At 41.2% G+C, this 27,764-nt stretch overlaps 2 protein-coding genes across 2 annotated transcripts in view; one reads left to right on the top strand and one right to left on the bottom strand.

Moving 5' to 3' along the window:
• LOC309867654 (multiple C2 and transmembrane domain-containing protein 2-like) overlaps positions 1–4,147 on the bottom strand; it is a 184,589-nt gene extending 180,442 nt beyond the window's left edge. Inside the window, exon 1 of the mRNA XM_082736710.1 lies at positions 4,040–4,147. The gene's annotated coding sequence lies outside the window, so the exon portion shown is untranslated. The remainder of the gene's footprint in view (positions 1–4,039) is intronic.
• Positions 543–27,764, top strand: LOC309868118 (uncharacterized protein; the record flags this gene model as incomplete). Its single annotated transcript, XM_082737579.1, has 4 exons — positions 543–591; positions 4,023–4,411; positions 6,610–6,690; positions 27,606–27,764. The coding sequence occupies 4 exons, from the start codon at positions 543–545 to the stop codon at positions 27,735–27,737; spliced, it is 651 nt and encodes a 216-aa protein (XP_082593705.1). The 3' UTR covers positions 27,738–27,764.

Here is a 27,764-nt window from a genome sequence, read left to right as displayed (position 1 = left end):
ACGCAACAAAGACACAGATGAAAACTATCCCAGGCAGAAGAGAGGGAAAGTGCCGGAATCCTGGCTGAAATGCTTTCCAGCTGTGTGCCGGGGGACAATCCCCTTGTCTCCTTGGGCTGCAGTTTTCTCACATTCAATGTAAGTGACAACAGCCCTGCTTTGTGGGGTTATGTTCATGATTAAAAGAGTTCCTATTTCTTAGCACAACGCCTGAGTACAGTCCAGGTACTCCAAAAATGCCAGTGACCGTAACATAAATGATACTCATATCACAGCCACAGCATATTAGCGTTGGCATGAATCCCACTCCCCTCTTACCATCTCCACAGGGGAGTCTATGCCCAACCAGTTCCGTGAAATACCAAGAGCACTGGGTCTCAAACTTTAGCACGCACCGCAGTCATCAGGAGGGCTTCTCAAAATGCAGATCGCTATGCCCCAGACACAGAGTTTCCAATGCAGAGGGGCTGGGATGGGGGCTGAGAACATGCATCTCTAGTAAGTTAAAACCAGTTGTGTGGGTGCAGCTGGTCTGAAAGGACATGCGGAGAACCCCTGACCAAAGTGGCCTCACTGCATCCATGGAGGAGAGTACGGGGGTCCGAACCTCTGGCTGTCTCCAGCCCTCCACCCACCTAGAATGCCCTCCCTGGACTCTCCCATCTTGGTAACTCCACCAACAATTCCAAATTCAGCTCAAGCCATCAGGAGCCCTCCAGGCTCCAGGCCAGCCCCTAGGACCCTGTGCTGTCAGAGTGAAATCAGCTCCATGAGGGTAGGAGCTCCCTGGTAAATAGGACCTTGCCATAGTCCGTGCCTGGGACATAGAAAAGCCTCCATTAACGATGAGTGGTAGAATAAGCCCTGGGAGCACCAATAGCCAAAGGCATCCCTGGAGAGCCAAGCAAAGTAGAAGGTCCTAGAAGTCAGCTCTGGGCCTTCCCTCCAGGCTGTTTACTAGATATAAAATTGCCCTGAGTCCCCAATAAGCTGAGTATCCCTCCCACCCCAGCGACCAGCCTTCATCCTGCTCAGTGAACCATGAGTCCTTTGCCTACAACCACAGTTGGCCCTCTTACTTTTTGATGGTAATGGCGCTTCAGCTTCCGGCCTCTCGCTGGCAGAGGCCCCTATGAGGGCTACAGGCTGCTAGGAGATGCTCAGTGTTCTCAGGGAGAGAGGGATGCAATCAGGAAGCATTTTTATGTAAGCATTTCTGGTAAATTGCCCAAAAAGTTCTCAGCTGAAAGAGAAAGAAACTTCCAGCAAAGGGTGACCATATCTTTTTCCATTCTAAATAAGCATTCACTTTCATAACTAATTTTACATTATTTTTTTAAAGATCCCCAAGTCACTTGCCTTTCAGGTGTCACAAAATCTAGATCTGCCCACTTCACATCTCATGCATACTCTGCTCCCTGGCCCTTTCGGTCTTCTGGAAAGTTCTCTAATTCATCACTCTTGGCCCCTCCATTAGAGAATCTTAACCAAGCCAAGCACACATCTACAAACACATTCTAGTCAGGATTTCAAATATTCCTAGAGAGGAGTTCAAGGTGCGTTGTTGATTTCACTGTCAAATGAAAACAAAAATAAAAATTGTGCCAAGCACAACTCGGGCAGAATATAGCCTACCTGATTCTCCCGACACAAACAAAGAGCCTCTCTTCCCCACCTCACCCGCCAAAAAGACACTTTTTTTCAACACCTTAAGATAATTTAATTACAAAACCCCTCAATATCTCCGTATAATTACTAAAAATGATAAGGAAGAGTTTAAGAAAGCAAGTGCTCTCCGTGTCAGGAATATTATTTAAAATTCTAAGGACTAGGGATAACTGGGTGGCTCAGTCGGTTAAGCAGCTGCCTTCAGCTCAGATCATGATCCCAGGGTCATGGGATCAAGTTTTGCATTGAGCTCCTTGCTGGGCGGGACACCTGCTTCTCTCTCTGCCTTCCACTCTGCCTGCTGTGCTCTCTCTCTCTCTCTCTCTCTCTCTAACAAACAAATAAATAAATACTTCTAAAAATTTTTTTAAAAGTCTAAAGACTATTTTCATTCTCATCTACAGCCTAGTAATTGCAGTTTGAAAATCACTTCCATGGTTGACAGGAATTTGAAGAAATTATGAGTTGTTATGGCTCATTCACTCAAAGGCTAAACTGGGAATATTTGGATTCCTTCCCACATAAGTGCACGGCAGTACTCTGTACACTTCTAGAGATAGATTTAAGGAAAAACAGATACACCTTTTAAAATAAATGTTACATATATTCATATATGATTATAGATTTATACACACACGCACAAAAAGTCCTCTCTAGGTGAAAACAGTGGTTTCTATTCATCTGAAAGATATGGAATCAAACTGACCTCTGTTAAAGGATATGAATAATAAGAAAATTAACTGTTACTTCAATGTGTAATACACAAGGAATACCTACAAAGTTTTACCGGATTTGTCCCTCTTGGACATATTTGGTCCTTAAAAATATGTTAACAAAGACGCATAATAAACTTTGTATTTTAAAAACTGCCGTTCATCTTCTTGGCCCAGACTGGTTATAGTTTAACCACACAAAGAGACTGAAAGCAATACTCATTTATTCATAACCGTCTCTTCAACTGACATGGATTGTTTTAGGAAAATAAATTTGAATTATTTTCCATTAAATCTGCCAGATTTACACTAAATGTCCGAGAACCATGGAATAGTGAAAAAGCACGGCTTTTGCATTCAGAAATATCCCCCTTGGCTCTCAGGTCCACTAATTACTTTCAACAAACTGCTAGATTCCTCCTTGCCTGGGTTTCTCGCCTGAAAAGGGGGAATAATATCTACCTTGTGTATTTTACACAACAAGATAAAGTGCCCAATAACCTTATTTTGAGGATGGTTTTTCATATTCCTTGTCAGCTGGGATGTCAGACTTCTTCAAAGATCTGCATTCTCCCTGCATTTAAACGCTTAGTGCCAGAGATTTAAGAAATGCGGGCCCAAGCCCCTGCTCTTTCTGAGCACCCAGCTGCGCAGAATGAGGGCCCTAAATGGCCCCTGTGTATCAACACCTGTGCTACCAAAGGGCACGCCAACCTGGCTCTCACAAAGGTTCCTCCTTAAAAGACATACAACAAATACGTGCTGAATTAAATGCTGCTGACCCAAGCGAAAACGGATGCTAATAGGAATCACAACCCGTAGACGTGTTTGCCACTCAGTGCGTTGGGAAGCAGGTTTTTGTAAAGTTCCAAGGTTCACCTGGAAGCTGCTTGGTAACTCTTAAGTCACTCCTGTCAATGTCACTTCCAGGCCGCACTTGGTAAGTACCTACCTACACGCCGCTGAAACCTTCAGACACCGCACAGAATTTCCTTCAGACGTTCTAACCCGTTTATGGAAACCCAACCAGGACTAAAAGCCTTCGGCGCCCCATTTGCTTGACAGATGGACCGCGCGCTGAGGAACTCACTGCGGAAGCAATCGCCTCTCAAGTTCACCACCACCATCACCGTATTGGGTTTTTTGGTTTTCTGGTATTTTTGTTTTTAATGCGCAAGACTCGAACCCCCACACAATTATCCTAAGGCTTTCTTCTCCTGGGCAGCTGCGCCAATGCCTGCGCTGGCAACCAGAGTTGAACCTCCGGGTCTCCACGAAGGGAGCGCATGAAATCCCACACAAACGAGGGGCTAACCTCCGCAGAAAGAGCCCAGGCGGTGGCGGTGACTAACTCCACTGCGCCCCGAGGGGACCAACGGTGTGTCCTTTAAAAAGCCACGAATTCCTGGGACAAGCCGCCTGCCCTTCGTGCGCTCTCCGGGACTGCCCCCCTCGGATTTCTGCCTCCCTCCTTCGCACACCTTATTCCGGAAGCCGCGGCTCCCGGGAAGGAGCTCCGCTGAATTCCCAGCCCGAACCCTCAGGGTCCCCAACGCCTCACCTCGGTGGCGAGCAGGCGCCCGCCCCGGAAGAGAGCCGGCGGCTGCCCCCGCGTCCCCGCCGGGCGCGCTGCCAGGTAAGCCCGACCCCGCCCTCACCTGTCCGAGGCCGCGTCCCGGGGGCTGCCCAGGAGCCGGCGCGCCCCTCACCTGCCGGGACCCGCCGCCGCCGCCGCTCGCACGCGCAGAAACAGCCGGGACACGCCGGGGGCGGGGGCAGGTCTCGCGCCGTCCGACTTCCTAGACCCCCGCCCGCCAGCCCCGCCTCCAGGGGGCGGAGGCGGCCGCGCGTCACCTTGGAGCCACCTCCCACCCAAGCGCGGTCGCGCGGCGGCGGGTGACTCGGCAGGCGGCTGCTCCTGGGCCCCGGCGGGCCGCCGGCGGAGCGAAGAGGAAGAGATCGCTCTTAACGCACTGGTCCGGCTTCGCTCGCCAAAAAAGGAAGATGCGCCCCAGCAGTCTGTGTTCAAAGTGAGGAAAGAGAACAAGTGTGACTTGCAAACTTGTAATGGCTGAGTAACGTGTCTCCGCGGATACTCAGAGGAGTGCTTGGGGCCGTCGCTCCCGAAGGGATCAGTGGGGAGAGCAAGCTGCGTTTTTACCACCCTGACCCGGGCAGGAGGTACCAGGACCAGGCACCCCATTAAGCCTCTGCCATGTTTGCAAGACGGCGGCTCCAAGTTCGGCCACCCAGATGCGCTAAGCTCTTTATTTGCTGAGCCTTGGCTCCTGGTCTGGAGAGATTAGGCCGATTTCCGTGCCCAGCGCGCTGAGTACTCCTACTCAGAGACCCTTAGAGATCCTTGGGTCCCATGACTGGCCCTAAAGCGTTCAGCAAATATTTGCCCTTGGTTCCTTCCCATGAACTTTCTTCCTCCTTCCTCTCCTTTTCCTGCTGTGCTCTTCTTGCACTTTTATTTACTCTTGATCTCCGCCTGGCGGTTTCTTTTCCCCTCCACCAAGGAGCCCCTGTCTTCTGTGTTCTGAGTCGACCTTGCAAGACACTCGGTGGTTAGGGAGGAAACGGGCCAGATCCCTGCCTCCAGGAGGTCAGAACTTCACACCCGGCCACCCCCTTGGAAGAGCAGGAATTAGATATAAGAGAGTGTGGGACAGACCTGGCGTTCTATAGGTGATGGGAGTGGGTGGCCTGTCAACTGGAGAATTTAATTGGTTTAATTGGTGGTTAAGAGCCTGGGCTCCTAGTCAGAAAGACCTCACCAAATCCTGCCTAGGCAACTGATGGTATAAACCCAAGAGTTCACTTAATGCCTCTGAATTCCCACTTTGTCTTTAATAAATGGGGATTCAAATAACAGCTATTGTATAGATTCTGAGAAATACTTAAGTGTTTTAGGTAAAGTACTTAACCGCAGTGTCCTGGCCCACGGATCCACGCTTATGAAGCGTTGGCTAATTAGAAAAACAGCATGGTAAGAACTGTTGTGGGCCAGGAGGGAGAACATTTAGAACACAAGAGAACTTGTTTGGAAGCAGAGGTGTAGTCTTCACGCAAAGATGGCATTCAGTAGTGGCTCCCAGTGAATGAACAGAAGGGCTCACCGCTCTCCGATTTGGGGGCTCTGCCTACAATGCGCGATCCTATTTAATTTTCACAAACCTGTGAAACAGTTCATAATTTCCCTGGTTGAAGATGAGGAAAATTAGCCTCAGAGCCATGAAATCATCGGCCTTGAAGGTATGAAACACGTTCGTAGCAGGCAGAGCAGAGTCACCTGAGCCTAGGGAAATCTGGCTTTTCCCATGGTGGCCCCCTGCAGGCTGTATCCCCTTCCTCAGGGAGGGAAGGTAATGGGGGAAAAGGGGGACATAAAGGACACGGGAAGAAGGGAAAGAACAGTAAATAGGGAAAGTAACCATAGCATTGAAGGCCACTAATAATACAACAGAATTAAAATAGTAAGTGAACCCACACATAAAAGCTTTTTGCTTCCAACCCCTGCCACAATGGGGTTCCTGTTCTGTGGTTCCTGTAGCTCAACCACAGGCTGAAAATGACTAACAGCATTTTTCAATCATTAAATGCTGCAGAAAGTGAAACATCTAAAGAGACAGAAATCTAAGGTCATACCTCCTCATCTCTCACCACAATATACTCTTCTGTCAAGCTTCCTTGAAGGTTTTTTCGTTGCTTTTTCTTTCTTTTTTTTTTTTCCCCTTGTTCAAATATATTGCCTTCCTCTTTCTAGTATGTTCCATCCAGGAAATTATATCATTGCTTTAACTAACTTGACTTCATTCTGTAACCACAAGAAGCACTTAGAACAGCTGCTAGACTCACATATGTGGCAGATAAATTCAAAATACACTGTTGTGACATTGAATTTCTTGACATAAGCAAGTCTGAACCAAGTTTCATAGGCACTGTCCATGATGCCGTAATGGTGACTTTTCTGAAAAAATAAAATAGAATATCTTTTCTACTCAGTCTTGCCTTCGTAATTCACATGAACATCAAGATATGTAGCCTTTGAAGAAAGAACTCTAGTGAGAATATGACCTTCGAGGCAGGGATTTCTCACTGTCCACATTTAGATTAGACTCTTGCCAGATACAATTGCTCTTCGATGCTAGACAACATATGCTGGGTTGAAGATGAGGATGGCGATGTAATAATTTCACCTGTTCTTTTCCATTTTGAATGGCAGATGTGTCTTCTACAGATCCCACATGCTCCTTTGCCACCCCAGCTGATGTCACCTGTCATGTATCCGAAGTGCCGCGTGGAGGTATGTTAGCAATGTCGCAGTGCCTGTCTGAATAAGCAAGAGTAATTTAAATAGGACAAGTTCGGCGGATGTAGTCACCTAAGCTCTCTGCCCGTGGAGTTAAAGGAGGTTTTCCTGTCTATAAGTGCAGAGAATCAATCCAGCCGAGCTCCGATCAGAGGACTCAGAGATCATCTTGGGAGGACGAACCCCTTGGGTGCCCCAGAAAAAAAGTTTGTGAGCTCTGCTAACAGGGACATAAAAGCTTGATACCTAGATCCCTCACATTTGCCTTCATCGGTGCTTCTTGTTATTACTGGGGCCAAAAAAAAGCTGAAGTAGGAAAACAATTGAGATATAAATGTAGAAATCTAGACCTTCCAGGAGGTGAAATCCATGTCATGGTTAAGGCAAAATTTAATCCACTATCCAAGTGGCCAATGTTTAGTGTGTGCCATAAGGAAACATATGGACTTTGCTATGTGGCCTTGAGAAAATGGTATTCTTTGTATTGTTCACACGATCCGTCTTTGTTATTATATTTGCTCAGTTTGGTTTCTTCCTATCATATAATTGTCCTGAGAGTTTATAGAGAACATATCCCCTTTTATTGGTGTAGAGAGAACACACTTAGTGACTCCTAATTCTGCCATTTAATTAAGTACATGCTTTCCTGCAGTTGGTCAGAAAAAAAAATTTAAAAAGCAGTGGTTGGTAGGGTTTCAGTTTCTTGAACAAAGGGAGTGGCCCTAACAGAAAAGGAGTCTTCCTTTCTAATTGCTCAGAAGTAAGACTTGTTATAAAATCTTTCTTTGGAAACCAACACCAACAGTTAGTTGTCTTATTAATAATAAGCCTATGTAACAAATTATTTCAAATATCCAGTCACGTATTTAACACAAGCTAATTAATTGGAAGTGTTCACAGGTAGTAAGTTGCTCAAAGTTACATTTTCATAGACATTATAGTTTCAAGGGTGAGAATTTTTATGGCCAAGATGAACATCTGGTAATAGTTGCTTTTAGAAAGTTAAAATTATACTCTGGTTTCTCTTCAGATCGCATAAATCTTTTGCCTTTTAAAAAAAGTTAAAATCATTGAAGGCGTGGTAGGGTAAATCTTAGAACCTTATTCCCCCATTTATCAGATAATTAAAGCAGACCCAAACTTACTTTTTCAGGTGAAGCTTAACCTTTCTCAAGAATACTTCGTCATCATCAATATTTTATGTCTGGTTTTTAATTCCATCTGGTGAGCTCATGCTTGAGCTTTTCCCCCAGATTAAACCAGAGCAAGAGAGCATTTCAAACAGTACAGCATCACTGTGGCCCCACACAGAATCACTTTGTAGGGTTGTTCTCTTGTGTGCTGTCGTTGCCCTAGTTTAAAGCATCTTGGAATTGGTCTTGAGAAATGGATTGTTGAATCTGCACCTGGAATATTGGCCAGGGTTATTGTTCTTAAAATCCTGGTGCTTGTTTTAAGATGATCCAATGTAGAAATTGTTGGTCCTCTCCAGAATGCAAACCTAGGCTCTTCTACACAATGGGTTTGTTTGCATCCCCTGAATTCTGCAAACAGCACAACTGAATTGGTTTTCCTTTCTGATTTGATTACTAGAATGCTCAGAGAGGCCCACCTCAACAGTGCTTTTTGGTACATTGTTTAACACATTTTTATTTTTCTACCTTTACTGTTGTAAGTCTGAGATGAAACTAAAGGAATTTCCAGAACCAAACTATTGGAATAATAATTTTCTGTGCAATTAGATGTACATTTGTTGACACATTCGCTCACAAAACAATAACATATATTGACTAGCTCAAGGAGGACCACAGACTAGGATGATAAGGGGCCAGGCTGATGAAATGTATGTGTGACTGTCCACAAAAAAAAAAAAAAAAAAAAAAATAGAGACTCACACACACTGGCCACCTAAAGGCATTCGAATTCATTTATTAACTCTGTTCTGGCCAGACAAGGCAGGTGGCTAGACATCAGGTGGCTGTTCCCGTTCCCTGACCAACAATGTGTCAAGCTCTGAGTAAACACGGTGGGTATACATAAATAAGATTGCTTCTGCCCCCCAGGGGCTTACAGTTTGTTGAAGGGGGAAACCATGGAAACAAATAAGCACAACAGCATGTCAGAAGGATGAGACTAGTTGCAGCACCTGCAGGGTCCAGAAAGTTAAGTACAGAGTCAGGTGCTGGAGCCCAGGCAGGAAATATACAAGGGAATTAGCAAACACCATGACTCTATACAGCCCCAAGGGCTGAGAGAAGAGATCCTCATGACTGAGTCACTGCAAGGAACACAGGCTCAACCAGCAAGAGATCAAGTCAGGAAATGAAGCCAGACCCATCTAGCAATATTTCCAGTTACTCGAGTATTATTACTCAAGTATTATTACTCGAGTAATAAGAAAATTAAAATATAGATACATGGAAAGAAATAATAACACTTTTAGTAGAGGGCATTAACAAATTTGGGACTGGTAGTCCCCAGCCTATATTTCTGCGTGCTGGGACATATAATTTGAATAAGTTTTCACTCATTGAGCCTCCAATTACTGGCTATAATGATGCCCTACAAAGAAAATACAGAATCACTAATTAATGGATTGAAAAGTAGTCAGGAAATACATGGGGCTTTATTAAGTGCATAGTAATATTTTCAAGCTGACTTGGTAAACACCAGCTTTACTGATTTTTTTAGGTTTATATTTATAATGACTATTGTATCTTCCTGAGAAAATCTGGGCCCAAAATAGAGAATAAAATAGTAAGAAGTACGACCTTAATGCTAAAGGAATTTCTTAATTCCCAGTATATATGTGCTCAACCTTTTTTTTCTTATTAGGGAACTCCTTATATTGAACTATATTCTCAAAATTTTTACATTCTCCTAAGAGATTATTCTTTAAAAAAAAAAAATAGCTTGGCTTGGTAGTTTGAACTTCCTGCTAGGCTGATTTGAAAATGAAGAATGGGAGGGATAAAAATCTACTCAGTGAAATGCAAAATATACTTTAGATTATAAAGGAAAGAGAGTTTCTCAGCTGATTCAATGAAAGACAAATTTGGTTATAGTTTTGAACCTTTTACAATGATCTTTGCACCCACCCTCGAAATGAGTTTGTGACTTTTCTCCTCATTCCTGATGGGTTTTGTGAAACTAGTCCCTACTTGATGAATTTGTAAAATGGAGTCCCACTTCAGTAACTCTCATTCAAAAACCCAAGCCTTGTATATCAAACTGAGTATGGTTTACCACACACACTCAGTGGTAAAACATGATCAGGAATTCCTAAACCTAAGGCAGGAGTTCAAGCTCTATGACCATGGAAGCGATAAAAACACCCTGGGCCTTTGTTAAGTTTTGTGTCATTTCTTACAGGCTTACATTTGCTTCATTTCTTACAGGCTCTATATTTCTTCCCCAGTAATAAAGACTAATCACTTTTCTGATTCTCTAAGAAAATCCTAACATCATGTTATTTCACCTGAACAAACCGTATTTTGGTATATACCATAAATGTCAATTTTGTTAAATTAAAGAGAGCTGCAAATCGAGTCAGAAGGAGTAGCCTCAGAGGACCAGCGTTGTTTTGTTTGTTTGTTTGTTTTAAGATTTCATTTATTTATTTGATGGAGAGAGACACAGTGAGAGAGGAGACACAAGCAGGGGAAGTGGGAGAGGGAGAAGCAGGCTTCCCGCCAAGTAGGGAGCTTGACTTGCGGCTCGATCCCAGGTCCCTGGGATCATGACCTGAGCTAAATGCAGACACTACCTTTAGCCACCCAGGCACCTTGTATTTCATATGCGTGTCAGGGAGTAGGGTATGTGGGAGTGGCGTAGTTAAGCGTCTGACTCTTGGTTTTGGCTCAGGTCATGATCTCAGGATTCAGAGAGCAAGCCCTAAGTCAGGATCCCTGCTCAGCACAATCTGCTTGAGATTCTCTCTCTCCCTCTGCCCTGCCCCCCGCTTATGTGCTCTCTCTCTTTTTCTCTCTCTCAAATAAATAAATAAAATATTTAAAATGCGTATAGGACCATTGTGCTGTTTCCTGCTCATGTTTTATACAGCTCTGAAGTATACATTTTAGCAAGGTGTGCTCGAGGAAGCTTGTGTCCCCAACAAGCTGGAAACTTCCATGGTCACTTAATGATGAAACATGATTGGAGAATAAAGGACAGCATTAGCAGCACCATACGAAGTGTGACTGGACTCTAAAGGGCAGAAATTAAAAATGAGAAATTGAGTGATCAATGAACAATATAGAGAAGCAAGCTAAAACTTAAATTGGCAAGGGAAAACTACTATGAACCATCAGGGCAAGAAAATCAAAGTGTGAAGATAAATAATATAGACAATAAGTAAAAGGTGCTCCGTAAAATCAAAGTTCATACTAGGTATAGGAGTAATGTTAGTCAGACAAGAAAATGGATTTTTCTTTCTTGTGATCACATTTCTCTTGAGATGTACCTGTCACTACAACTTTTTTTGAAATGCAGACACACTCTAATGAAGAGATTACTAGCCTAATATTGTGCCTTACCTATTATTCTCTGAAAATAAGAAAACTCATTAGGTCCTGCCTAGAACTTCAACTCAGGAAGATACCATATGTTCAATGTGACTAAGGAAAGTATAATGATAAGAGAGTTATTTGCAAAACTTAATGTTTTATGTTAATATGCAATATCTCCATAACATGAGTTCAAAACAAAAGTTACAAAGATCTGTCTGTAAGAGTAGCATTTTTTCTCTTGGTATCTTTTCTCTTGTTTTCTCATGTTACATCCTGTTCATGGTTTCCTCTATGTACCTCTTGGTTTCCCATCAGTCCTGACTGATTCTTTCACTCCAAGTGCCTAGATTCATTGTCAGCAAAATGTAGTCAAATTCTATTCCCTCAAGTTCCCAAATACTGTCTCCTCCTAAAAGAATCCCCTCTTTTCTCAAACAGGAGAAATCCCTCCTCCCAAGAACTCTCATATCAATATCCTTGCCAATCTTGTAAAGATTTAATCAAGAACAATTGCTTTTGCCTTTATGAAACCATTTTTGGGGTACCTGTCTTGTCTTTCATGCATTCATTTGTTTTGCAAATGTTTCTGGAAAACCTCAATTCAAGCATAAACTGTAGAATATAAGATTTTTTGTTTGAAATTCATGCATATACACAATGAGTTAATTACTTACTCTTGATACATAACAAATTATTTAAAAACTGAATGGCTCAAAGCAGCAAGCATTTATGTTATCAGAGTTTCTTTTTTTTTTTTTTTAAAGATTTTATTTATTTATTTGACAGACAGAGATCACAGTAGGCAGAGAGGTAGGCAGAGAGAGAGGAGGAAGCAGGCTCCCTGATGAGCAGAGAGCCCAGTGAGGGCCTCGATCCCAGGACCCTGGGATCATGACCTGAGCCAAAGGCTGAGGCTTTAACCCACTGAGCCACCCAGGCATCCCAATGTCAGAATTTCTGTGGAGCAGGAGTCCTGGTGTGGCTAGGATGGATGTATCTGGCTCAGCATCTCACGTGAGGTCTCAGTCATCTCAAGGTTCCAATGGGGCTGGAGAATCTGCTTCAAAACTCACTCAAATGGTTGTTGGGAGACCATAATTCCTCACCATATGAGCTCCTCCATAGGTGACCCATGCACTCCCATGTTATGGCCACGGTGATCAAAGAGAGAGTGGAAGAGACCCAGATAGAGCCACCATTGTTTTTGTAACTTCATCTTAGAAATGAGATCTTACAACTTCTGCCATATTCTACTTATTAGATGCAAACCAATAAATTCATCACATATGCAGGGGGAGAGGATTACACAAGAACATGAACACCAGGAGGCCAGGGTTATAAATCTGGAGACCTCCTAGCATGCCTAATTACCACACGCAGTAAGTGGGTGATGAAGAAACTGTTGAGAGTTCTTGAACCTGTGAGTTCATGGTTTACATTGAATTTGATTAAGATAAAATTTTCAAACATACTTTCTTCATATATTTTATGACCCTGTTTTTTTTTCAGTTTGAGAACTATATGTATATACAATTAATATAATCATGTATAATACACATATATAGTAATACACACACATATATATGTGAGGCCACTTAAAGTTGTCCCCAGAGTTCACAAATGCTCTGCGCATTTTTGGGATCTTTTTTTTCTGGAATGCAGATTAAGTTTGCTTGGAAATAGTTTGCTTCTCGTGAGGGTTGTTTTTAAGCTTTGTTGGGTAGATATGGAACAATCTCTCATCTGGGGTTAAACTCTCCAAGGATTATAACCCTTATATTAGGAAATCTTGCCTTACGGTCTTATGGAAACTTGAACTATTTCTGGCCCAGCATGAACTTGAGGGACTGTTTCACCTGCATCTTCCAGTGATTTTTTCTGATCTTCGCGGTTTCCTTGTACATGTGAGCTAATTAGCTTTCAGCTCAACACCTGAGGGGAATCCTTTGTAGATTTCTGTATCTCTCCTCTCTTCCTGTCTCTCTGTATGTAGATCTTTCCTCTGTATACTGCTCCCTCAATGCACAAAAATTATGGCTACTTTGGTCTCCCTACTCTTTCCTCAACTAAGAAAAGCCACCAGGCTCTGCTTGGTCTCCCCATCCCCAGGCTGTGGACTGGAAATTCTCCAGAGAGTAAGTTAGGGCAATCACTGACCTTACCTCATTTTTGTCCCTTTTTCTGGGATCGCAGTACTGTGCTATCGGTTGTCTAATGCCTGAAAACCATTGGCACATATATATTGGTTGTATTTTTTCTCTTTTAGCTGTGGGAGGGTAAATCTAGTTTCTTTTATTTCATCATGGCCAGAAGCTGAGTTCACATGCTGTAAATATTGGATCTCAAACATATAGCCTCTCAGTGACTTGCATAGCATATATTCTCTATGAGAAAAGAAACATATACTAAAAATATTTTAATTATAGCAAAATATACAAGGACTCAGGATATCTGAGTTCATAACTTAGTTCTTCATCAGATTATAATGTCATTTTTCAGGCAGTCAATTTTCTGAAGACCGATTGGACCAGAACAAAGGTTCTTAGTATTTTCACCCAAAAAGTTCACTGTATAACTATTATTTTTGATTTGTTTACAATAAATATCTTGTTGGGCTCTGATAAGCTGGCCCAGGCCTCTTACAATGTCATTAGCATGCAGTCAGAGGGCTCATAGCCATGACATCATCAGTATTGATTCTTTGAGTTGATCAATTCTAGTGACTACAAAGAGGCAGCGACTTAGACCACCTGTGACATCTTATTCTGAGGAACAGTCTACTTGCATTAAGTATAAGCCTTTATGAGCCCAGTGCTTGAATCTTAATCAGTCTTTGCCTCAGTACTAAATAGTACCTTTGCATAAGTAGAGATGATATTTAAGACTTCACACAGGGCTCGGGGCACCTGGTGGCTCACTGGGTTAAGCCTCTGCCTTTAGCTCAGGTCATGATCTCAGGGTCCTGGGATATAGCCCCACAGGAGGCTCTCTGCTGAGCTTCCCCCCCTCTCTCTCTGATTGCCTACTTGTGATCTCTCTCTCTATGTGTCAAATATATATATATATAAAAAATCTTAAAAAAAAAACCCAAAAACTTCATACAGGGCTTACAACTCTGAATATCAACCCAGCAAATTCCCAGGTATCAATGACACTTAGCAAAATTTCTAGGTCAGGACACTGCTCCTCATTCTCTTTGAACTATACCAAGTACATGCTGATTTCTTCCTCAAGGCACTTGGACAAGAACTCATTGCATTCTAGATTCATAGAACCTAAAGCAACTGGGAAGTGAAGTCATCAAGCATGAAGTCACTGAGCAAATTTGCCTTCCAAGGTAACTGGCAAGCTAGCAAAGATATGACTCACGATCCAAAACACCCTTACGTATCTTTCATCTATCGGCCTGACAAAGGTGCAAATGTATTATCAAAAGTTTTCTCTAAAAATGACAGGCTCTCTATATTATACTCCGATGGGTAATTGCAATATATCGAAGTTATCTTTGACTAACAGTCTTCCTGTGCCTCCCAAATCCAGCTTAGCAGCTCCTGTCCTCTGGTTGACTTCACACTTCGAGAGCCATTTGCAGAACAAATAACATCAGTCATGTGAACTTCCACTTCAAATTAGCTCTCTTTGCTAATTTATCCATCTATTAACTTGTATACTATCCAATTCGTTTTGTTTATTCTAGAACTCCAAATAAATTGGATAATATATTTACACTCTGTTGTGCGAAGGGTTGTTTTGGGGTTTTTTTCCTCTTCCTGGTTTTTAGGATTCATCCAATCTCCTCTGTGTCAGTCATGTATACTATTCATTAGTATACAAGTTAATAATTCCTTTTTCTGTTTATCCAATGTATCCTATAATCTGAACAACAAAACTTCAAACTTGAGTCTGTAGAAGCTGATATTTGAGTTGTTTTTGGACCCACACTTGGGAAGTAGGATGGCCCTAAGGAGAGCAAAAGCAACAATAAGCTAATAGGCAAATAAAACAAACGTGGTATAGATTATAAGCTCAAGGTCAGCCATTGGTAGTCGGTGACTTAAAGCAAATTAATTTCCCTTCTATGTGAGTTGGAAATACTATCTACAGCCCAAGATTCATTTTTGGTTAATAAATATTTTGAAGGTATCTGAACCGAAGTGGATTCCTAACAAATTGAGTATTTGGATATAGTAGTGATGATAGTGATGATGGTGATAAGGCTCATTCCATCTAAGTTCCTTAAATTCACTGGGGTTTTTTTTTTTCAACATTTTTATTATGATAAATTTCAAACATACAACAAACCTGTAAAACCATGAAAACCTGTATGTCTACCGGCTAGATTCCACCAGACATTTTGTTACATATCTATACAACTCTGTATCTCTCTCTTCCACCAATCTGTTAAAGCTGGGACACATTTCAAAGTAAACTGCAGACATTCTTATAATCCCCCCCCATGCATACTTCTAATTAGAGTTCCTTTTAGTTTAGCTAGATTTTTTCTTTCAATATAAATCTTATATATATATTTAAGTATACAAATCTTAAGTGTAAATTCACTGAGTTTTGATTAATAAATACATCTGGGCAACCAAGATATAGGACATTATCTTCACCCTCCATAATTCCTGTCTCTCTCCAGTTGATGCTTCCCTGTCTTACACACACACACACACATACATACACACACAGGTTACTCAGTTCCAGCAGTTTGTCCATCACAAATTCGTTTTGTTTATTCTAGAACTCCAAATAAATTGGATAATATATTTACACTCTGTTGTGCGAAGGGTTGTTTTGGGGTTTTTTTCCTCTTCCTGGTTTTTAGGATTCATCCATTCTCCTCTGTGTCAGTCATTTGTCCTTTTGTTGCCGAGTCATATTCTGTTATATGACTATGATATGTAACAGTTCATCCAGTCTGTTGACAGACACCTGACAATTTCCAGTTTGAGGCTGTTATCAATAAAGTTGCTATAAACCTGTTTGAACAGACCTGTTTGTGGACAAAGTTGTTTCTTTATTAGGTCTTTAGTTCATAGGGGTTGGAAGTCTTTCCCTTCTGTTTTATTCCCCAAATACCTACTGTAATGTTGAAAAGAGAAGCTTGAAGTGCACATGTGTGTGCAGACACACACACACACACACACACACACACACACACACACACACCCCTAGTAGAAATGGCATTGAAAGTGCAGCCTGAAACAGCATCGAGATTCCTCAAAAAGTTGAAAATAGAGCTACCATATGACCCAGCAATCACACTAATGGATATTTACCCTAAGATACAAATGCAGTGATCCAAAGGGACACATGCACCCAAATGTCCAGCAGCAAATGTCCACAATAGCCAGACTATGGTTTGGAGGGTAGGAAAAGAATAAATGAAACAAGATGGGATCAGGAGGGAGACAAACCATAAGAGACTCTTAATCTCACCAAACAAACTGAGGGTTGCGGGGGTTAGGGGGGTAGGGAGACGGTGATGGGGTTATGGACATTGGGGAAGGCATGTGTTATGGTGAGTGCTATGAAGTGTGTAAACCTGGCAATTCACAGACCTGTACCCCTGGGGATAATAATACATTATATTTTAATTAAAAATTAAAAACTTAAAAAAAAAAACTTAAAAAAAAAAGTGCAGCCTGAATCCTGGAATGAACTGGGTGAGCTTGATTCCCTCATTTTACTGAACATGATGGTGTAGAATCATTGCTCCATTAATAAATTTATGAAAAAATAGTTGAGGTCTAAAAGAGCCAAGAGGTCAGCTTCTTGAGGCCATCACAGTCAGTGGCCTTGTACAGAATTTTAGGGACTTCAGGTCCAGAATGCTGGTCTCAAGTACACTGATAATGACACCTACAACTTCCTATCCGCTTGCATTGTGTTTTTATTTATTTTTTTTTTTTTAAAGAGGAGTGTTCTGTATTCTGGTGGGCTGTTTAAAGCAGAGAGCTGCTCTGCTGCCCTCCATCTGGGACTTGGTAGCCAATGCCATATTTCAGAAGGAGATCTAGAGCAGAGGCTGGGGGACTAAGTTCTGATGTCTCCGCTGCCATTCACTCACCATGCCATGCTGGAAAAGCCCCTCCCTGACCCCTCATGGCATCAGCTTTCCAGTAGGGAATGGGAGGCAGGGGCCCGAATGAACATTAAACTACTACAGCAATGAATGAAACCAGTTTTAGAATATGCATTCAAATAAACCAGTTACACTCTATCTTGTCTTCTCTTTCGAATTTCCTTGGGATTTCTGAGTCATCAGAAATTGAGAACTTTGGAGGAGATTGGGTGGCTCATCGGTTAAGCATCTGCTTTGGCTCAGGCCATGATCTCAGGGTGCTGGGGTTGAGCCCCACATGGGGCTCCCTTCTCAGCGGGGAGCCTGCTTCTCCCTCTCTCATTCCCCCTGCTTGTGCACTCTCACTCCCTGTCAAATAAATAAAATGTTCCTTTAAAAAAAAAAGAACTTTGTCTCAATTGTCCAGTGATTGCAAAGGAAGTGTTACTCTTTTTTAAGTCCTGCTGTGCACTAGTCCCAGATTTCCATGCTGGGTTATTTAACCCTCCCCAGTCCCAAGGTCATGTGGCCAGTACATACTGAAATTTCAACCTAGATTGGTCTGAATCTAAAAAGTGGTCTGAATCATTTCACATTGGCCTTTGGAGAGTACATGAGCTCTTCGACTATCTGAGGGAGCTAGCAGACGTTCATTAAGGATTACTAACGCTAATAATAAACCACCTCCAATGAAAGCCTCCTGAGCATGCTGTAAATGGTGAAAATTGCTCCTGGCTTCATAGCCACGAAGTAGTTGCATTTCCTCCTAAGCAAACACCAGCTGGGGTCTGGGTATTAAAGCATAAGGCCGCAGGTGCCTCACGCAGACAAAATACTGCTGACTTTACACTGGGACTCTGAGCCTTCTTTATTGCTCTGTTAAGATCTTCAATAGGTAGACCAAGTTCTAATTTCATCTCAGATTGCAAGATCCCTTCTCTCGAACTCCCCACATATTTTAAATCCAGTGTCAGTTCTACTTCACAAATATTTTTTAAATATTTTATTTACTTATTTGGCAGAGAGAGACATCACAAGTAGGCAGAGAGGCAGGCAGAGGGAGAGGGGGAAGCAGGCTCCCCGCTGAGCAGAGAGCCCTATGTGGGGGATCGATCCCAGGACCCTGAGATCATGATCTGAGCTGAAATCAAGAGTACAAGGTTTAACCAACTGAGCCACCCAGGCACCCCTATTTGATGAACGTTGACTACACATCTTATTTCAGGATAGGCATAGGGAATGCAAAGATGAATGAAATAGCATACATATCCTTATTAAAGGATTTTTTTTTAAAGAATGGTAACATCATGGCTACTATGTGGATATAAAATGAACAAGTATTAGAGATTCTATTTAGCTTGTTACTAATGAGGGGACCCTGCTAAAATATCACAACCTGGTTCAAAGGGAGAACCCGAAAAAACACACCAGTTTATATTGATCTTGGTTTGCAAGCAAACTGTCCCCCATAGGTGGAGGGCAAGGAGAGATCAAAGACACAGGCAAGCCACTCCTGATTGGCAGGTGACAGGTTTAATAAACAAGAGAACATACATACCCTTGCCCAGCCCTGAGATTAGATCTCTACACCTGCCTTGAGAATCTGAAAAATTTACACAGAGGCCTTAAAAGCGTTCAGTCATGTATATTGTCCAGATGACCCCAACAATACCTTTCTCTCTCAAGGTTACATCTTTGAAAAGGCTCTCGCTGTGGGAATAGTAGGCAGAGCATACATTCCAAGGACAGGGGGTGAGGACCCTTCAAAAGCCTTAGTACAGCTTGAGTGTCAACTGACGGTCACATCCTCTTGCTGACCTTCTCAAAGATTGGAGTATGATAATGTTGAAATGAACTTGAGGATGGATGCAAAACCACATTTTTTTGCATGGTGGGAAGAGAGTCATCCTTTCAATGGACAGACTTAATTTACATAACTATACACAACAACTGTTTTGCGTTGCTATTATCTAAAATTTGCCAACTTACAAAATAGTTCAAGAGCAATGAAAGGCTAAGATCAGGTAATCTGGAAGGATTTTCACAGACAATGCAGCCTTTTCCGTGGAAGCGCATATTTTTCTCTACACCCTTACGAGAAAAAGATATTAACATTTATTGAGTACCTATGGGTCGGCACAGTGCTAAACATTATGAAATTCTCCTGGTCACCTTGGAAGATTAGGTATTGCTACCTAATTTTATGATTCAAATTAAAGAAATATTCAGAGTCCCTGCCAGTAAGTTGGGAAGCTGGGATTGATTTATTTATATTTAAATCTAATGATTCTCCCAACTCCTGTTCAACCTACAGAATACTGCCACACCAGGAAATTAAGGTGTAATATTAGGGACAGATGTGTAAACAGTAATTATATACTGTGTGTTACACAGGGTATATGTATGAACAAGGGCACAGAAAAAAAAAAAATCCAATGTCACCTTTTCCATTGTCCCACTCTTCCTGCCATGTAGATGCGGAGGCTTTATCTTTCTAAAGCCTTTTCGTTTTTAATTTCAATTATTTGTTAATTTCATATGCCTGTCTGACTCCTCCCATCCCAGAAGGGAACAATAAAATTCAGAGCAAAGAGGCAACAATTTAAGAATATCAACTGTTTAGGGGCGCCTGGGTGGTTCAGTGGGTTAAACTTCTGCCTTCATCTCAGGTCATTATCTCAGGTGCCTGGGATTGAACTCCGCATTGGGCTGTCTGCTCAGCGAGGTATCTGCTTCCCCTTCTCTCTCTCTGCCTGCTTGTGATCTCTGTCTGTCAAATAGATAAATAAAATCTTTAAGAAAAAAAATGAATATCAAATGTTTAGATAAGTTGATTTCATTTATTCACACATGATCCTTGTCAGCTATAAATTTTCTTTGTAGACACTTCAATTTCAGCAAGCTAAAAATATCTTTTCTCAGAACTATTTTTAAGCTTTTTAAAAATCTTTTTGTTCTAGATTAATGTTAGATTGACAGAAAAGTTGCAAAGACAGCCCTCAGGGTTCCTATTACACCTCCTTGGATAAGCTCTTAAAATACCATGGTACTTTCCTCAAAATGTTGAAAATAGAACTGCCCTATGACCCAGCAATTGCACTACTGGGTATTTACCCTAAAGATACAAACGTAGCGATCCGAAGGGGCACGTGCACCTGAATGTTTATAGCAGCAATGTCCACAATAGCAAAACTATGGAAAGAACCTAGATGTCCATCAACAGATGAATGGGTAAAGAAGATGTGGTATATATACACAATGGAATACTACGCAGCCATCAAAAGAAATGAAGTCTTGCCATTTGGGACAGCGTGGATGGAACTAGAGCATATCATGCTTAGCGAAATAAGTCAAGCGGAGAAAGACACTATCATATGATCTCCCTGATATGAGGAAGTGGTGATACAACATGGGGGCTTAAGTGGGTAGGAGAAGAATAAATGAAACAAGATGGGCCTGGGAGGGAGACAAACCATAAGTGACTCTTAATCTCACAAAACAAACTGAGGGTTGCTGGGGGGAGGTGTGTTGGGAGAGGGTGGTGGGATTATGGACATTGGGGAGGGTGTGTGCTATGGTGAGTGCTGTGAAGTGTGTAAACGTGGCGATTCACAGACCTGTACCCCTGGGGATAAAGTATATATTATGCTTATAAAAAATTAAAAATTAAAAATTAAAAAAAATACCATGGTACATTTTTCACGATTAAGAAATTGTCCTTGGTATTTACTACCATTCAACTCCTGACTTTATTTAGATTTCATCAGGGTTTTTTGTGTTTGTTTGTTTATTTGTTTCCTCGTCTGTTTGTTCTGTTTTAATTAACAGGCTCTTCCTGCTGCCAGACTCACCCCAGAGACCACAATGCTCCTAGATGTCATGCTTCGCATTTCCTTTGGTCGGTGACAGTTTTGAGGAGTCCTAGCTGGGTGTACTGTAGAATGTCCTGCCATCTGGGCTGGGCTGGTTTTTCTTCTGACTAGACAGGTGTCTACTTTTTGGGAAGATTCCAGCCAAACAAAGTATCTTTATTGTCACATCCCGTTGCCTGGGTACGGACCCGATCCGGGACATCCACACAGCACTGATGACGCTTCCTTTCTCCCTCCTGGGATTTCTCAGAAACTTTAAGAATAATTTTGGATGTTGTCTGGGGATTGCATCACAAGTAGGGAAAGTATGAAGTTTAGAGAGTGGGTATAGTCCTCTGCTCGGCACTCTGGCAGTTTCCACCGACCATGAGTCAGGGACCTGGCGTGCTCTACTGTCAATATCTTTCTCCAAACAGGAAAGGACAAGAAAACCACCAGCCCTATTACATGCTGCTTGGTTTATCCGAGCACAAGCCAGAGCAGGAGGAACACACCGGCTTCCAGTAAACTGCAACAAAGTTCTGCTAAGTCATGCCTCTCCCCTCCTACAGCAAGCCCAGTAGCGTGTGAGAGCATTTCTCCGGCAGAAGCCTGGCCCCCGCCTCCCCTGCTGCAGTAACGTAGAACGCCTAGGTAAGTTTCAAAATCAAGAAGACCCAGCTGTGTCTCAGACTCAGGCTCTCCCAGTCCCCTTGAACTCATCCAGTCGTTATGGAGAGATTTTTACAAAAGTCACTGCAATCCTCTTTCAAAGGATAAAAGGATCACATCTCAGACAGGCCTTCCTCTGTGAATTCATGTGGCAAAGGTCTTTTCTAAAATACGGGTAGAACTGGGGCTCCTGGGTAGCTCAGTCGGTTAAGCATTTGCCTTTGGGTCAGGTCATGATCTCAGGGTCCCGGGTCTGAGCCCCACATTGGGCTCCTTGCTCAGTGGGGAGCCTGCTTCTCCCTCTCCCTCTTCTCTTCCCTGCACTTCATGCTCTCTCTCCTCCTCTCTGTCTCAAATAAATAAAGTCTTAAAAAAAATAAAATAAAATACATGCACAATGGATGAAAATTAGTCTCTTTTTCCCCCCAAGATTTTATTTATTTATTTGACAGACAGAGATCACAAGTAGGCAGAGAGGCAGGCAGAGAGAGAGGAGGAAGCAGGCTCCCCGCGAAGCAGAGAGCCCGATGTGGGGCTCGACCCCAGGATCCTGGATCATGACCTGAGCTGAAAGCAGAGCCTATAACCCAATGAGCCACCCAGGTGCTCCAATCTCTTTCTTTTTAAGTTTTTTTTTTCCTTCACATATACAGTCTGTACATTGGCAGTTTTTCTGTTTTTCTTCATCAAGATGTCAGATCTTAAGAAAATATATCTGTGTGCATTGGTCTTTTCATATAAAACTGAGTTCTTTTATTTTTAGATGAGTTTGGGAGGGGATGAAGAACAAAGGAAAGTTCACTTAGGGAGTGTTTGTTTGTTTTTTTGGTCTTTTTCTTTTTTTTTTTTTTTTGGCTTATTTTATGGGTGGTTTAAATTGGCCATGCCTACTTCCTTTTAGGAGAGATATGCCCCACATAAAGGAATATGCTTGAGTAAATAATTAAGTTTGGCCCTACGTGGCTGGCTCCTGCACCTAACTCACAGGCTGGGGCTCCAGGGAAGTGAAACCTCATGGATATAGAAATGACAAGGATTTGCTGCCAGGAATTACAACTCACTAAAGGGATAACTGGGTGGCTCAGTCATTAAACATCTGCCTTCAGCTCAGGTCATGATCCCAGGGTCCTGAGATTGAGTCCTGCATCAAGCCCCGTATCAGGATCCCTGTTCAGTGAGAAGCCTGCTTCTCCCTCTCCCACTCCCTTTGTTTGTGTTCCCTCTCTGGCTGTGTCTCTCTGTCGACTAAATAAATCAAATCTTAAAAAAAAAAAAAAAAGACACATTTCCCAGTGCTATCTATAGATGGGCTTTTGCTGTTTTGTGCTTTTAATTAGCCAAGTAGGAAGAATTACACAAATAGAACCATTTAACTAAGTCCTAAAAGTAAAAAAATATTCAGCAGAATTATTAACTAGTTGAATTGTGTTTTGGTTAGAAGGACTAACTTAGAAAAATTGTTAAGGCACTCTTTCACAGAACACTGTAAAGTTTAAAATCAATTTCACTGGGATCCATGTATTCAAAATGTTATTATTAGAAAGGGATCTTACACTAGTATTCATTGTAACCCTTAGAAAATATTGAGGTATTGTTGACCTTTAATAAAGTTTAAATATTCAAGTGTATGATTTAATAAGTTTTGCCCTGTTTATGTAACACTATTATTTAATTGTTGACCTATAATAAAATGTACCCACTTAAGTGGACCCACTTATTAAAGTTTTGAATTATTTATACATCCACAAACCCATCATCACAATCAAGACAGTGAACAGGGACGCCTGGGTGGCTCAGTTGGTTAAGCAGCTGCCTTTGGCTCAGGTCATGATCCCAGCGTCCTGGGATCGAGTCCCACATCGGGCTCCTTGCTCCTCAGGGAGCCTGCTTCTCCCTCTGCCTCTGCCTGCCATTCTATCTGCCTGTGCTCGCTCTCTCTCTCTCTCTCTCTCTCTGATAAATAAATAAAATCTTAAAAAAAAAAAAAGACAGTGAACATATCCATCTTCCAAAGTTTCTGTGTGCCTCTTGGCAATCCTTCCTTGCTTTCTATACTGTAGATCCACTCACATTTTCTAGAGTTTATATAAATGAAGTCTACAGAAGATATTCTATGTCTATCTGGCTTCTTTCATTCTGGATAATTATTTCTTAGTTCATCCAAGTTGTGTACACCAGCAGCTCATTCTGTTGTTTCCATTGTGTGGATATACCATAATGTATTTATATACTCACTTGGTGATGGACATTTGGATTCTTTCCAATTTATAGCAATTACAAATAAGGCTGCTGTGAATATTTGTATACAAATATTTGAAAGAACATATGCTTTCTTTTCTCTTGAGTAAATAGCTAGGAGTAGAATGGATCATATGGCACATGGATGTTTAATTTTTAAAATAACTGCCAATGATTTTCCAAAGTGGATATACCATTTTACATTTCCAATAGCAGTGTTTGAGAGTTCTAATTTTTCCACACATTTTCCAGCACTTTATATGGTTTTTATATAATTTTATATATTTGTAATATTATTTAAAATATATAAATATTAATATATAATATAGGTCTAAATATTTAATATCTAATTTTAATGTGTAAATATTATATAAGTATATAAATATAAAATATTTATGTATTTGCAATAATTTTATATAGTTGCAATGTTTGGGCTCTTTTAGCCATACTAAAAGGTATGTAGTGATATCTCCTTGTGGTTTTAATTTGCATTTTTAAATAACTTCTCAAAGCCTACCATGTTTGTATATACTAATTTGCCATCAATATATCTCCTGTGGTAAAATATTCAATCAGACTTTTTGCCCATTTTTTAAAATTGTACTGGTTTTTTTGAGTTTTGAGTATTCTTTATATAGTCTGGATTCAAGTCCTTTATCAGTTAAGCTTTGAAAATATTCTACTAGTCTGTGGCTTATATTTTTATACACCCAACAGTGTTATTTGAAGAGCAGACATTTAAAAAATGTTGAAGTATGTTTAAAAAAATATTAGATTATAAACATGCTTTGAGGTTGGATCTAAAAAATTTTTTTTGCCTAATCTGAAGTCTACATCGTTAAATTTATTGACATAGTATTTATAAAATTCCCTTGGGGTTGCCAGGGTGGCTCAGTCTGTTAAGAGACAGACTCTTGATTTTGGCTCTGGTCACGATCTCAGGGTCATGAGACTGAGCACCCTGTCAGGGCTTGTGCTCAGTGCGAAGTCTGCTTGGGGTACTCTCTTCTCCCTCTGCCCCTCCCCACCACTCTCTCTTTAACTTTCTCTTTAAAATAAATAAATTAATTATTTAATTAAATCAAATAAAAGAAAGAAATTAGAAAAAGTCCATAAAATTTCCTTGGGGTTCACTACTATCTGTAGAATCAGCTGTAATGTAATCTATCCCATTAGTAATTTGGGTCTTCTTTTCTTTTCTCCACATCAAGCCTGGCTAGTTTGTCAATATTACATATTATCAATCTTCTCAAATAATTTTAGTTTCATTTATTATCTCTAGTAATAATTTTTTTCTGTCTTCTGTTCCATTAATTTCCATTTCTATTTGCTTTTTTCTTCTTTGGATCAAATGTGCCTTTACTGTTTTGTAGATTCTTAAGGTAAACACGTAAGCCATTAACTTAAGACATGTGTTCTATTTAATAGAATTGTCTGGTGGTATAAATATCATGTTAGTGTTATTTCACAGTAGTCAAAACTTACCATGCTGTGTTTTTATTTTCTTTTTCTATTCAACATAGTTCCCGATTCTCCTTTTGGATTTTTTCATTGATAAATGGAATCTTTCAAAATTTATTGAGATTTGTTTTCTGGCTTAATATTTATTAAGATTTGTTTTCTAATCCGTGCCACACAGAGAGCCTGATGTGGGGTTCGATCCCAGGACCCTGGGATCATGACCCGAGCCAAAAGCAGAGGCTTTAACCCACTGAGCCCCTCAGGTGCCCCCCAAATCATAACTTTATAAAATGTTCCATTTGTGGTTGAGAAGAATGTATATTCTGATTGGAGTGGGTTTTTCTATATATGTAAAGTAAGTCAGGTTTGTTGATAATTTTGTTCAATTTTTCTCTATCCTGGCTGACTTTGTCTGCTCACTCTATCAATTATTGAAGGAAGGGGATACAAATCTCTGATTCTCTTTGTAAATTTGTTTTTGCAGTTTCCGTAGATTTTGTTTTAAATCTCTCTTAGATACATAAACATTTTTGGTTGTTTGTCTTCTTGACAGACCCTTTTACCATCATAAAACTACCTTATTTATTTCTACTAATATTCTTTGAAATTTACCTTGTGGGATACTGATATACCCACTCTTCTTGGTTTTTATGGGGTTTTTTGTTGTTGTTTTGGTTTGGCTTTTGTTTTGTTTTGTTTTTTAGTGCTATCATAGCATACTTTTTTTCATCCTTATTTTTATTCTATTTACATTGCTATAGAGCTCATTTCTAGCATAAAGGTAGGTCTTTTAAAAAATATATATATATTTATTTATTTGACAGATCACAAGCAGACAGAGAGGCAGACAGAGTGGGAGGGGGAAGCAGGCTCCCCGCCCAGCTGAGAGCCCAACATGGGGCCTCACGGGAGGACCCAGTGACCATGACCCGAGCTGAAAGCAGAGGCCTAACCCACTGAACCACCCAGGTACCCCGGGTCTTGTTTTTATCCAAGCTGTCATTTTGCTTCTTAATTGCAATGTCTGGGCTCTTTACCACTAATGTAATTATTGATATCATTAGGTTTACCTCTGTTTTCTTGTTGTTAGGTCCCCATTTGTCCCATTTAGTTTTTTTGTTCCCTTTTTCTTTTTTCTATCTTGTTTGGAATTAATTGAATGTAATTTTGTGATTCCATTTTTATCTCCTTCTTGGCTCATTAGCTGTGCCATTTGTTTGGTTATTTTAGTCATTGCTGTAGGGTTTGCCCTACATTTATCACAAAATGCTTGCATTTCTCACCTCCTGACTAGTGGGTAACTGTATACATTTTACTTAATCATAAGACTGAGCAAAAGTAAAGTTAGGAAAGAAGAAAGAGAGAGAAAGGGAGAAGAGAAGAGAATCAAGGAAAAACAGAAGGAAGAAAGAAAAAGCAGAGAGAGAGAGAGAACAAAACAGAACTTTAATCTCTCTCTTTTTTTTTAAAGATTTTATTTATTTATTTGACAGAGATCACAAGTAGGCAGAGAGGCAGGCAGAGAGAGAGGAAGGGAAGCTCCCTGCTGAGCAGAGAGCCCAATGCGGGGTACCTGGGATCACGACCCTAGCCGAATGTAGAGGCTTTAACCCACTGAGCCACCCAGGCGCCCCAAACTTTAATCTCTTAATGACGATTCCAAAACCCAACAAATTCTACAAACCAGAGATTATCATGTTATGTTTTACGGTAATACCTGACCCAAAGTGGCATGATGCTGTTCAGTGTCTGTGTCATTATTCACAGATTTTGCTGCAGAAAGTCGTGTGGAAAGAGCACAGCAGCCCTGAGACTGCTCCTGCTTAAAAAAGCCTCTTTGCATGATTGGCTCATGCCTGGCATCTGGGAACTTGGATTTGGGGAGGGTTGCCACCGTCCCTGACTCCTAAGAGTAGCTTACTAAGCCAGGCTGTTCTTGGAAAAATATAGCTTGTCCCGAAAGCCTGTTTTTTCTTACGGGAGTCTTAAATTTTGGTCTGTGCAAGGCAAAGCGTGTTTATGTGTCGAGTCCCCGATAAAAACCCTGGGTGCTGAATCTCCGATGAGCTTCCTTGGCAAACATCATTTCACTTGTGTTCTTGCAATTTGCAGCTGGAGAAATCAAGTGCATCCTGTGTGACCCCATTGGGAGAAGACTCTGGAAGCTTATGCCTGGTTTCCTCTGGACTTTGCCCCTTGAGCTTTTTATCTTTGCTGATTCTACTTTGTGTCCTTTTGTTATAATACATTGTAGCCATGAGCGTGACTGTA

This window comes from Mustela nivalis, assembly GCF_964662115.1.
Source record: "Mustela nivalis genome assembly, chromosome: 6".
Taxonomy (NCBI): Eukaryota; Metazoa; Chordata; class Mammalia; order Carnivora; family Mustelidae; genus Mustela; species Mustela nivalis.
Note: the sequence above shows the minus strand (reverse complement) of the source record. Positions and strands in the feature narration are given on the sequence as shown.